This window comes from Botryllus schlosseri, chromosome 2, assembly GCF_051294905.1.
Source record: "Botryllus schlosseri isolate E-star chromosome 2, Bs_hap1, whole genome shotgun sequence".
NCBI classification, from domain to species: domain Eukaryota; kingdom Metazoa; phylum Chordata; class Ascidiacea; order Stolidobranchia; family Styelidae; genus Botryllus; species Botryllus schlosseri.
Window position 1 is genome coordinate 1,895,548 of NC_137237.1, and position 14,093 is coordinate 1,909,640.

The 14,093-nt window shown below is 41.5% G+C and overlaps 1 protein-coding gene across 3 annotated transcripts in view; it reads right to left on the reverse strand.

The window, feature by feature from the left end:
- LOC145432945 (uncharacterized) overlaps positions 1-14,093 on the reverse strand; it is a 109,423-nt gene that overhangs the window by 34,192 nt on the left and 61,138 nt on the right. Inside the window, exons 2-7 of one of the 3 annotated variants that reach the window (XM_080309785.1) lie at positions 10,156-10,535; positions 5,567-5,664; positions 3,381-3,494; positions 2,826-2,949; positions 1,284-1,415; positions 145-270 (exon numbers count right to left, since the gene is read on the reverse strand). In XM_080309785.1, the coding sequence (XP_080165911.1) occupies positions 145-270; positions 1,284-1,415; positions 2,826-2,949; positions 3,381-3,494; positions 5,567-5,664; positions 10,156-10,471 (910 nt within the window). In that variant the 5' untranslated portion in view covers positions 10,472-10,535. Of the gene's footprint in view, positions 1-144; positions 271-1,283; positions 1,416-2,825; positions 2,950-3,380; positions 3,495-5,566; positions 5,665-10,155; positions 10,825-14,093 lie in introns of those variants that run through there. The other 2 variants (XM_080309783.1, XM_080309786.1) reach the window with 2 other exon arrangements.

Sequence of the window (14,093 nt, forward strand, 5' to 3'; positions counted from 1 at the left end):
CGTCTTCTGCTGTGCCAATCTAGTATGTGACTTGACCTCTGGCGTACCCCTGACACTAGCTAAGTGATCCCCTGCTAAGAACCGCATTCATGACACGCGGCCTCCTGCACTACTAAATGCGAATGTTAAACCTGAACAACTCACCGCAAGTGTGTTTGATACGAACGCTGTTGAAACACGAGATTTTGGGGACGGAATACATGCACCTGGACTTGAAGTGACATTTCCTGCTGACCTGGTCGAATATATCCGATTTGTTGCAAGTCGTTTCTGAAAACAAATTTCGTTCATGGAGTAGCAATGTGCGAAGAACAAGGCTGAGCGTAAGTATTTGATACTCAATCCAAGTCAAGTAATAATTGCATGATTCGAGTTGAGTATAATGTAAGTCCATGTTTTTCGAGTAATTATGCTCTATCGCGACTGTAGACTAGGAGTATTGATCTATTTTTCATTGCGGTCAAAGTTGACATCGTTCGTACTCAAGTAGAAGTAGAATAGACCTGTAGATCTACTCGAGCACAATTAGAAATGGATGTTTGCATGTAAGTAAAAAGTCAATATTGTAGACATCGTTTGGCCTAAAATCTAAAAACTGTTAAGTAAAAAGTAGAAGTTGTCTAACAAGTGCAAGTAGGCAGTAAGTAGAATTATCGATTTCAAATTATGTATGAGAGTAGCTATTTTCGGCGTCGTTTTCCCCACAAAAACCGAAACTTTCAAATAGGCCTAGTAGTTTAAAACCTCAACCTCTTGAGTAAATCCTCAACCTCTTTGAGTAAATATCACCACTGAGTACTAGGAAAAAAGCACACTCTAAATTCGAGGCGTGCAATTAGACACCACATTTCAACATGTTTTATGAGCTAGCTAATATTGCGTGCATCAATGCACAGTGTGGTATTTATCCAAACGTCTCGGATGTAGAGTTAGACACCATATTATGCATTGACAAACACAATATTGGCGAACACATACAAAATATGTGTAGAATTACTTCGTTAAAAACCACCTTACAGGTGTCCAACTTCAGCCTTTCTAGTTTGTTTCATGTCCGAGCATGTAACCATGGCTGCAGAGCTGCAGAGCTGCTCACGTATATGCTCTGAAGTTTCAAACAAATGCGCCTTAAGCTAGACCCAATTTCTTTAAATATCGGAGGGATATATCGGGGTTCTCGGTGAAGGTGCTGGTCGTCGGTTTTATCGGTATTGGCTCAGAAATCCGACATCGGTCGGACTCTAGTTTTGACTAGTTTTGACGAAAACATTACATAATCTCACCTGATGAATTTCGCTTTGGTCTGCACCGTTTATCAGTAGTAGGCTCCACTTGATACACTGCTATAACAGTGTCCCGCCTGCAGCGTAGTCGCGTTATCTTATCCGAACACGACTTCTTTTCTTCGAATATTTCTGAAAAAGTATGGTGACTCCGTTTTCATGCACGACAGCAAGCGTACGGAGGTAATATACTCGAAGGCACGGACACTATAGCACTAGAACTACATGCAAGTCTTGTTCAGAGAAACGTTACAATTAGAAGCTGGTAATGTCAGTGGTTCTTAACCTTTAATATCCTGTGGAGCCCTTACTCTAATCTTCCAGCATTTGGGAGTCATAAAAGCAAAAATCTACACCGCATTACTAATCCAACCACACGTTAATACAATGCAGTCAATTACCGCTGCACAAAATTGACTGTGACTCAGAAGGTCAAAGAATATAACCAATATAATGTGGTTTTAACACACAATAAATACATTGTATTAAACATTTAGTGCGAATCAGTGTGACTTCAGGAATGTGACTTGAGAAATGTTTAGTGTTGTAATAATTCGAGTCATTTGTCTATTGACTGTGCTCAAGTCAGCGCACATAACTTGACCAAGTCATAAGACTCGACACCTTTTGACATTTTTGAAAGTGTCCTCGGAGGACGCCAAATGTCCTCTTTTTGAGATTTTGTCCTCTTTTTTGGTAATTCTGGTTAGATGTAGGGCAAAATTCCACTGAAATACAGTAAATCAGCACCGAAGTAACGCTCCGGCGGCTACTTCGGGAGCTGAGCCGGAAAGTTGACTTTTTTTTATATTTCAGTAAACCGACCACGAAGTGGGAAGAATTAACCATTTTTTCAGAATTTTCCTCCGGTGTTGCATGTCAGAAAATTTTGAAAAACTGTCCTATTTTCAGATTTTCAAAATATGGTAACCCTAGTATATCAGAATCGATAATTGACAAATAGGCCCTGGAAGCGTCTTTTATCTGTTTTAATGCTGATAAATGAAGAGTAAACACTCGGACTAGGACTCGGGTCTTAACACTATGACTCGGACTCGACCCGTCGCTCCTTGAGATGGACTTGGACTATACTCCGTGGTGAATTGAAAATGACTGGCTTGAGTCAAATTTATAGAAGTCACATTGACTTGCGACTCGGGACCTTGTGACTTGGTTACAACCCTGGAAATGCGAGACTTCACCATGAAAAATTACATCGTATTGTCCGGTCGAAACGCAAGAGCGTAATACCAAATGCTAAATTACAACCCCCATCTCCCCTTCGTGTTGTCACCGTACAATGTACATGACATATCACGAAAACAATCACAATTGTACAACTGATCATGCCTAATGTCCTGAAGCCAATGCTTGCCAAGACAGGCGTGTCACCACAAATCATATGTATGGGTCGAGCGTGCGTCTTGACCTCCATCGGAGCCATTAAGACTGTCTCGGTGAAACCCTGAGGATTCCGAGAACCACAGCTCCACACATTCTACATTAATGTGAAATAACAGTAATAAACGAATCATCGCGTACTTGGAATACATTGGTAGTCGAGAGTCAGATATTTGCTAGTTCCCGGGCACGGATCGACCCCGAACACTCTGTGATAAACCATCAGCTTGCACTGACGGCGTTCTTGGCATTCTGCTCCGGCTTTCTGAATAGAACATGGGGAGTTGAGAACCTGCGCAGCGTACATGCGTCTGTATTCAATAATCATCCAGAAGGGTGGCGTGCAATAGCACAAACAACACCAATGTCAGATCGTATATAGTCAATTCATACTGTGTGTTTTTCCCCAGTATATTATACATGGGAACGGCGTTTATGCACATTGCACAATCTACATGCCTTTTACGTTGAAGCAATATGGCCAGTGAATAGTGAATGGGGATGGGGAATCGACCCCTCGATTTCTCCCAACTTGCAAAACCGCATTGGTTCAAGCTGAGTTCAATTAATCCGAACGACATAATACTAACTGTTTGTGTCAAACTATATTAGTAAAAAGGAAGCGCGAATTAAGGCGGCGAGCAATACCAGTAATTTCACTAGCATTTAAACTAGAGCCACCGCCAAAGCAACCACCTCAATAACCGTTACCGCTTCGCAGTTGATGTCTTCCGCAGAATGATTTTCTTCGCTTCCAGTATTGGTCGGACATATTTCACTGCTGGGCACCTTTCTTCCGTACATGGCGTGCTGAAAGAAGCAACTCCGATTTACTTTGTACTGAAAGTTTACAGACCTAGCGAGCTTCAGTATTTGGCACGAATACACCGATATATTCTAGGCTTCTCCTCGTCATCTCATCCTTGTAAGCGGTGTCTTATAAAAGCCTACAGGTGGGCCGTGCTACAGGTCCGCAGCTACGGAGTGAAATGAAGAAAATTGGCCTGGTGTAAATGACCAATTGACCATAGTAGTCGACAAACACCATCAATACCAAAAACAACAATAACCGATTTATTCATCACTTAAAGATATTTCGTTAAGGTACATTTATATAGGGTAACTCTGAAGCACCAAAACGAACAGCGTTATAGCCATTGCTATGCTTGGCTAATGGACATGAAATAAATTAGAAATACTGACTCAGGACACATGTAAGCTATAAGAAAATAGATCAATATTGCCAGTCTAGCATTCGCATATTTAAGTTATGACTCCCCACTCTACTACCATATTGTGACGTCCAGAATTTGCCGATATTTTTCTATCTCTAATCAGATCAGGTACGTGGTCATTAATGCCATCGCCAATCATGCCTAAGAGGGTGCGTAATTGTGTATATTAGTACTATGTGATAGAGGACTTGAAAACCCTTTTCCGATATTCACAACACGTCGAGATAAGTAGGCCTTGAATCGGTCCAACTGTTTGCGTTTCAGATTAGGGAACCGCGAGAGAGGTACAATGATGGAAGAGTGTTCAATGCTGTGGGAAAGTTTTAAATCCATCTCCGAAAGCAAACGGTATTAGTCCCGACGCTTTCGACTAGGCCAACACCATCCCCGTTTTGTGATTACAATTGATGTTGATCAAATATTAGGCAGATTCGCAATAAGCACGTCAAATCAACCTTGCTCGAAAAGACAGGACCAGCATGAATGAGTTACGATCCGCCACATTCGCATTTGAGGCGATAAAAGCTATCTTGCAAGGTATGTTTGTAATGGTATCAGGAGCAATATTCCATCAACAATCTCAAAACAGCCATGCAGAGTATGCCAGACTGGACAACTTGAAATTTTTCAGTTTTCCGAATTAGACTAGAATTTGAACTATAGCTACAGTTTTTTTCTCCAAATATCTGAAAGTTTGCGGATTGATACAACATACAACAATCGGAAATGCCAATAAATCTTGCTTTATAGCAGATATGATACAATTATGGATCAAATTGATAATTGGTTTCTCGCTTCAAACAATTTGCAAAATCAGACATGTGCAACGTAGCTGGTACGTGAATACTGTTCACAAGTTCAAGATTGGGTGAGTAAAAAAAGTTTGAGAATCGCTGATACAGGCTGCGAGGCTGAAATACCAGTTTAAAATCTTACGAGGAAAGCCCCCTCTTCTGAACATTACCTCACCACGAGTTTCTAGCGATTCCAATTAGGCAATTAACGTCCAAGAAATAGAGAAGTGCTGACTTCCAAACTGCGTATCTGCGGCCTTTAATTTAATTGGTCGATGAGTTAGCTGGAACAAAATCTAAAGCCTATCCGACCGAACAGAAATTACTCGCCGATTATTGCCCTAAAGTTCACGTTCTCATGCCCGTTGGTAATACGATCGATCAAGTTCACAAAAGCGAAGCATTCAATCTCCATTTAACATCACCCAAATAGGTTCGATTTGAATGCTTTTGCAAAGCTATGGGTGAAGCTAGCGAGTTGAATTTACGGATTTACGATTAATAGCATTCGCAGCTCTACGCTGATATCATATTGCAAAGCGTTTATTTACGCGATATACTTTAAGGTCATGTGTACGCTATGTCAAATATGGTAATGTCAACAAACCGCTAGAGCTTGGTGTTTTAACGCAAAACAAGCACTCAGATATCAATCAATGCCTTGGCCGCTCGGTCGATGAGCACAACGCTCCAAGATAGCCACCCGGACTATGTATAAATAAGCATTCCATGTTTCCCGGTCGATAACAATGGTCATTCATCTACTAAATCGACATTCAGTGTGTTTATAGCGATATCTGGATACGTTATACCCGTTTTTATGATATATTCGTAATACTGAGTTTATACTCACCAAGATATCTATCGAAGTACCTTCGGGACAGTTGATAGTGAGATATTCCATTTCACAGGCAGTTTTCGTAAAATTCTTCATGGCTGTCGTAACGTAATCTAAATTCCACAAGAAATCAGTTTAAAACCAAGGTGATGATTAAATTCAAAGCTGCACAATGTTCAACGTATTTATTCAGCAACACGATGCATGCGTAGTTAAATAGATAAGATATCGCTTTCGTGATAGCTCTCTTTTATTCCAAATGTTTCTATCCATGTCATCAAACGAGATTCAAATGTGTTCTCCGTGTGATATGTTACCACCAAGCATATAAATTACAATATCTAACACATTTCACATTGTTCTATTCCAAACGAAAATATGATAGCGGTAATCCACCAAATGTGGATGGTAAATCACACTAGTTGGTTCACTATGAGAATTAGAGTTACTCTGTAGTAATTTTTGAGAGCTAAAACCTCAAAGTTATGATGGACGGCATAGTTCTAGCGAGTGGCCTCCCGTGAAGAACAGACCAAGTAAACGTGTTTGTGCAAACATGAGTTACAAAGTTACAAGACTCTCGAGATTCTTATTTCTGTCAATATTTGCGACGTAGTATTCGCATGTTAGTGCCATCCAAATAACGGTGGACCGATTCTTGGTCAATGCCGTGAGAATGTAACTCGAAACGTTGCCATAATTCGCCCGCAGTAATCAGTAGCCAACGAATAACGGCTTACACTTATGGTACAACAATGAACAAGTGCACCTTGCAAACCATTCCTATTCAGCGACTTCTTCAAGAATAACACCTGTTTATATGGTGTCCAATAGGAGCAGTAGATGGTTACCGACGTCCGACGACATGGACCAGACTAGCCAGCTTGTAATCGTTCGGTCTTTCAATGAGCATGGGCATGGGCATATAAATGGCATGTTAATACCAGTCTCAAGATAACTGACTCTCGAAAAGTCGGGGACTTCAGCAAACGAAGCAATGCCGATTTGAACTGTCGGCTCTTTTGTGGTGACGAAATAGTAAAATTATTTCAAAGACTCCTCTATTTCGTCATGGGATTGTGATGTCTGGAGTGTGGATTGACAATCTTCCCAGTTGATGTGACCGCCCCACTTTTATTTCAAAGACTTCACAAGAAACGTGACCGTGACAACAGAACTAACATGATGGATATGGATAAAGGATACTCTCTTGGTTAGGGCGTCTAATCTATCATCAGACTGACGGGTAAGTCACCGGCAGTTCACAGTTCAGATCAGTTTATATAACATTTCATAATTTCTAAACACCGCAAGATTACGATGGATTGGAAGGAGTCGAAACGACTTGAAGTAGTCTTACAATCAAACGCTCACCTTGGCATAGAACATGCAAACAATACACGCTGAATTAAAAGTAACAGGAAAATGACATAGAAGGGAGAAGTGACAATGTAGTTGCATGTGTCTGTAAAAGACACAAATATGTCAGATCGTGGTCCGGTAATCTCGAGCTCTGACTAGTATTCTTTCAGATTTACCTGCTTGACTACTTGTATTTGGACTTCAATATCGACTAGAACTAGGACATGTTCGATGACTGCCTAATTGCCAGCGGACTGCGGCACCAGAGCCGTGGAACATGAGGTTGAATAATTGCGACTGGATGTATCAAATAGCTATTAAGTACAATGTACAAACTTATGTAGTTCGTTGACGGTAAACTAGCCACTGGTTTTGGAGTAGTTCTAGTTCTATTCTTGCGCAATAAAGAAATGACTAGCCGAACGACTAGAAAACAAGTGTCGTCCTTTGGCGTGAATCGTGATACCGGCGTTCTGTTGCGTGATGTGCTAGCGGCCATTGCTAGCTCAGCAGACTCATTATTACTACAGTGGCGTATAGCCAAGAGGGTTGGGGGTCGAAACACCTCCCATTTCAAACTCGAAACCCAGTCATTTTGAAATACAGATTCTGTTCAGGTGGAAAGTCAATCTGATTCCGATAAATAATGAATTATTGAGTTGCTGAGTTGCTTCGGAATGGAATCAAGATAGTTGTGTTCTAGTTACATGGCGGCGGATTTCTACGATTGTTAGGTGATAATTCTACCTTTAGCTCTAGTTGCGAGTTCTTAAAATTGAGCAGTTCCAGTTCTAGTTCCAGTTGCGCATTTAGAAAATACGGTAACGCGTACAAGTCTGATTACAGAAAACTTGACAAGACGTTGTTAGGGAAACAGTGCTTCGTTCTGCATAATGATGTTAAAACTCAAGTCAAGCCACCATAAACGCGTGACTCAGCCTTCCGCGCGATAACAGCTCTAATGACGCGACGCAAGAAAATGTACCTAACTTTTCAAACCCGAATATTTTATACCTTACTCATAAAGAGCCCGCGAAGTAGGCGACCGGGGGTCAGCCCGAGTTCGGAATGTCGCCGACAAAACGTTCACAGCGTTACGGCGATTGTCAAGAAAATTGCCGGTTGACTCATTCAAAGTGCAACCGCAGAGCGAAAATATGCTGCAAAACTTCGGGACACAGGGATTGTGTCAAATGAATATAAGGTCTACACAAGAAATTAATCCCAGATGATTGCGATCAAATGATAATATAGGACCGGGGCCTACGACACTTGATAAGTATCGCAGGCCCCGATAGGACGAAATAGACTGGTCGCAGTCTTTCAAACAGACACCCACATTGTCATAGAAGATGGAAATAAGACATGCTCATAATATTAAAAATAACAGAAGATGACATCAAAAAGACCAGGGATAAAAATGTGTCGATATGCGAAAGATATATGTCAGATCGTGGTCCGGCAATCTCGAACGCAGGCCAGTGTTCATTCAGTAACATATGCTTGCATTATGACTTAAATGTGGGCAATTGGACAGACAGTGGACACTGGAGTGGACACGATCGGCGACTGTTTGATTGCCTGTTGTTGAATGAAAGTCGGACTTTGGAATTATGAATCGTGCCCAAATAAACCGAAGTCACGCTGTCAATTCTAGTTCTAGTTCTGGTTGTGGTTGTGGTTGCGGATTTTGAAAATTAAGTACCGATAGCTCTGGTTCTAGTAGTGCCTTAAAAAAATTAGCTGCCGTGCAACATGAAAACACGTATCGTTGTTCGGTGTGAATGTTGATGCCAGTGTTCTGTTGTGTGGCGTTCTTGAAGTCATTGTTAGCTAGGAGTCATCATTACTAACAGTGGGGCAGCCCCAGGGGTGAGTTTGGGGGTCGAATCGAAAACATTTCAAATCTAAGAGCCCGTCGATAAGTCAGGGAGATGCTTCGGTATTGAATCTAGCGAGTTGTGTTTAGTTTAGTTAGGCCGTTAGTGTTTCAGTAGTTCTAGTTATAGTTGCGCGTTTTGAAAATCGAGTAGTTTGTATAAGTTTGGTGATGAAATACAGTTGTGTTCAAGTTTAGTTAGGCCGTTAGTTCTAGCTCTAGTTTGAACACTGAGTAGATCTAGTTCTAGTTGCGCTTCTTGAAAATCGATTAGTTCGTACAAGTTTGGTAATAAAATTCTCGCAAGAATTCGATTGAATTTGCCATTGGTAATGCAAGCTACGGTAATGTTGGACTAATAGACTTGTTTAGGCTAACGCTAAGCCTCGCGTTTTCAGAGTGTACGAAGCAACGCAATATATTGAACCGCTCACGCCAATCTCTCAGCAAGACTATTGTTTACGAAATGATGTTCAGATGTCCCGCATTCGCGCTATTGACGCGCCCTGCGTGGGGTCCGCGTTCCATCAAAATTAAGAGCATCTCCAACACGAAAACACGGCGTGACTCCGTCGATAGGCAAGGATGAAGCGTATTAGGAAAAATAAATACCACAGTAATCGATTCCTGGAATGCGCAACCATTGCACACTGTGAGGATTGCGATGAAACAGCTCCGAATATTGCGATAAGGAATGGAAAACATTTCAACGACTTGAGTCAATTCAATTTCAGTAATTAGAACAAATACTCCCTCTATCATCGAAAACACAATCCACGAGATTACGATACTCCAGTTGAAATTGTTTGAACTATACACGTATGGTTACAAGCTAAGCTACCCGCGATGCTGTATTACGATAAAATAAAGTTTAAACCCAAACACTTGCAGTGAACCTCGATTGGTCCTATCGCAGCACACGAAATAGTACAAAGCTAGAAGCTACGCAGGTTTGTGGAGATTTACACATGTGTGATCAACCCACCACAGCCTTGTCAGATAGTGTAATGAAATAGGCATGGTCAAAAAATACCAAATAATATTTAATGTGATATAAAACTGGCATCATATCATTTTTGGTCGAAAAAGGTACATATTTGAACTTAACAAGCACTGCTGTGGCATCAAAACGAATGATACTGGAATACTAGAGTCGAAGCCTCACACTGGATTCGAAATAAAATCACTCGGGCAACAGTGCCATCACGAATGGGTCGATATGAAATCCTTGAAAACACCCAGGACCACACACACCATCTTATCGCACAATTTGCTCAACCGATCTGTGGACAATGTTTGGAAGATTTTATCGGTACTCTAAAAAGCAAACTTGTTTAGCACGTCTATTGTTATCTGTACTTACGTTGGTAGTAATCCGCAGTGACTGGTGCCGGTGACATCATAATGAATACTAATATGACGAGATAGTATATCCCACACTTTAGTAATCCGAGGTTACAGTCGCGTAATCCGTACAAATTGCCATTTTTTGGAGACTCCAGAGGTAATTTTATGTACGATAGAAATATCCTTTCATGGTCGCATACTATGGACTTGGATTTGCGTTTCAGGTCGTGTAAATTGGAGCTATTTTGCTGACCATAAACCGGCGATTCACCGGTTGTGCAACGCAGATGTTGCGACGTCTTTGCATGTTCGTCGACCTTGATTATCCTCATGTCACCATCTGTGACTTTTATTACGCGACACGGATATGCAATTCAACACGGACTAATCATAATACTGGAATGTTAAAGGCAACATATGTTACGGTCAGACTTATTCGAACTGCTGGACTTTCAAAATGCGCTACAAGAAATAGAACTGCTTCTTAGAGGTATAGAACATCAATCTACAGTTGAAGATTATATTAATACTGAAATAAACCTGAATAATAATTCATTCTGACACTCGTCAGGGGTAATTCTCAGCAACCAGTACAGAATTGGACGGAACACTGTATAATCGACCAAAAACTATTGAACCAACGACGTTTATAAATCCTCATCCAACTAACTAAGCACAACTAACTAATACGAATGACTGATTTCCAAATGATAGGCGTTTCAAACGGATGGGTTTCAGAGTTTGAAATGGGAGGCGTTTCGACCCAAAAAACCCACCCCTGATTATACGCTATACTGTTCGTAGTCACGACTCTGAGCTAGAAATGGCCCTAAGAACATGACACAGTAGCACACCGGTGTCATGATTCACGTCAAACGACGACACGCGTTTTCTAGTTGTTAAAATGTTCAGCAACTATTTTTTATAAATGCGCAACTAGAACTAAAACTAAAGCTACACGCTTTTCTTTTCAAATCTCGCAACCTATAACTTCAGAAAACGCATTGCTCTATCAAGTATGCCGGCCATAATTGTGGAACAGCATATCGCCGACTATCCGACATTCGTCTAGCATGACAAGTCGAAATACAAGCAATTTCTTCTAAATGAGTACTATAGTCAGCCTTCAGGATTACCAGACCACGACCCAACATATCGATCTCGCCTTCTGCCACATGCCACCTTGTTTTGTCGCTTGCATTTTACATTATCTGCTTTACTTTCATTCAGTGTGCAATGTGCATGTCTCTTCTCTACTTCGCCTAGGCAAAGACTACTCCAAGTCGTTTTGACACCTTCCTATCTTTTCATCGTATCGCAGTTTTGTGGTGTTTTGAAATGAAAATGTTTTACTCAAAAGAACATTAGTCAGTCGACAGTCAACAAACTAGAGCCAAGACAGATTTGAAGCAGAGGTGGAACAGAGCATGCGATTATTACAGCCCAGACGAACCGCGACGCTTGAAAACACTCAATACTGACAAGAGACCGCGGATCTGGACAACGGTCAAGGAGGAAACTACAGAAGACACTCGAAAATTGTAATTTCAGAGAGAGACACCAAGTCTGCTTGTAGTCGTATTGTATAACACGCTTTCACCGGCATGTAGAGAAATATCTTCATAGATATCGAGATCTACTGCAATTCCGTGGCATTGCATTGGCGTGCCACTCTTCACAATAAACCATATTACAAATGTACCCTCCAATGTGAAATCCGATGATGAAGATGCCCACACTGTTCGGAGGCAGCTACAAAACTTCAATGCACACTCGAATAATGTATTCATATTGGAATAAACCCGGATATTTTCGGCTGACACTCGACAGGGGTAATCGTCAATTCATACCGATTACACCCGTGGTTTTATTTTAATCTGAATGAATACATCATTAAATCCTGCACTGTTCTCGGATTGCCTTCGATTCACGCGTAGCGGAGACCAGTGGTAGCAGGAAAGTTCCAACCTGACCTTGACGACAAACTCCTATGTGGTAATGACACAAGAAGGATGTGTTGCATCATGACCAGCAGACTGACACGCGCCTCGCTGATTAGTGATTAATCTTTGTAACTGTCTGCCTAAGCCTAGCAACTCATCCCAATTCTCTGCTAGTTGCTGACGATTACCCCTGACAAGTGTCAACCAAAATATTCGGGTTTATTCCAATATGAATAATGAATATATCATTCAATTGTATATTGAAATTCAGTGCCTAGCTATTCGAAACGAGCTAGTAAAAGACATGCATAAATAGTTAGAACATTCGACCAGTAAGGAACATTTGGATGTGGCGCCAAAACATCACCAGGAGGCGTGGAAACGGTCTACAGATTATAGTAGCGACACCCGCATATGAACTGCCTGCGGGGGTGTAGCTGGCGATCGAACCACATAATTGACGTATCCGATCTACGAAATTGATGGGAACGATAACCTTCGTCGAAGGAGCAGAACACCGGCTTTATGACGCCGTCAAGTGCAATACACGAAAGTGAAGATAAAGACTGATGCAGGACACGCGGTTTTACAGCACCGACCGGTTGTGAAAATGGCTGCGCACAGCCCTACGCTGTAGCCCGTCGTACGCACCGGGACACAGTATTTACCGAGATACTCTTGGAGGTACGGAACTTCAATATACAACTGAATAGTAGGCTATATTCATGTTGAAGCAAACGCGAATACTTTCGTCTGGCACTCGCCAGGTGCAATCGTCAGTAACTTGAAGAGAATTCAAAATTTCAATATGAATATACTATTCAATTGTATATTGAAGTTCTGTACCTACAAGAAGCTCTTCAAAATAGCTTTGTATATCAACAATCGTGTCACCGACGACTGTTGAAGTTGATATACGAAGTTCCTTTGAAGTCTCCTATCGCGCGGGTGTCAGCCGATCAGATTCATGCTTGTTACCATTTCGATATGAATAGGCCTATATTATGCAATTGTAGATATCCTGCGGTGGATGGGGTGCTCTGAGATCGCCTGATAACTCGGCAGTGTCGTCGGTGGAGGCATCCCGAACACACCATAACACATTCCGATCGCGCATTGTCAACTGAGGCATGTTTATTACGGGCAGACTAGAATTAGTTCGGAGAAGCCAGATCTAAACTATCCCGAACTTCGTCAGTTACACGACTACCCACGACTTTATTTGGACAACATCAACCATAACTTTGTAATCTGTTTGTTTTGAATGCAATGCATGTCAACTCTATCTGATAAAACATAATCCTTTAAATTCAACTATCCTCAAAACTGTACACTACATCACGTTGAAACACGCGACGTATCTTTAGAGCTGTATGCTGCATCTCATCCTCAGCAAACTATACTTGTGCTGTGTGCGAAGGAAACAGTTCGGCAAATGCGGAACGACTTTTGACCGCATGGGTGGTGTTCCAAAACCGGCGTACATTCGAATGCGTTAGGCATCGGCACTAGCATTGCGTCATCGCGGTTGATGGTGATAAATTCAACCAATAGAGTGCTTCAATAGCGTCAGTTATACCACCCGCAGTGAAAAGTCGAGGAACTAATTAAGCATCACTTACGCATATTGGTGCATTGTCATTTATAAACTTTTCTGAAGTGCGAGTGTCAGTTACAGACTATACAATATGCATCACTGCGAAAAGGTGTTTACTCTAGCCTAGCCTAGTCTGGTCTATTCTATTTCGCGTGAGCGGCGTCTTAAAAAGCCTAGAAATGAGCCGTGCTACAAGTCGGCAGATACGGAATCATATTAAAGAATATCGGCCTGTTGTAAATGACCATTGCAGTCGAAAACACCTTGAAAAGTCACAAAACAATCTAGTTTAGGCAGCGTTCGACAGTTAACGAGCATGTCGATTGTCCAATGTCCATGTCCACATTGAAGTCGAAATACGAACGATTTCTACTGACGCAATACTAGTCAGCTCTCGGTCTTACCGGACCTCGA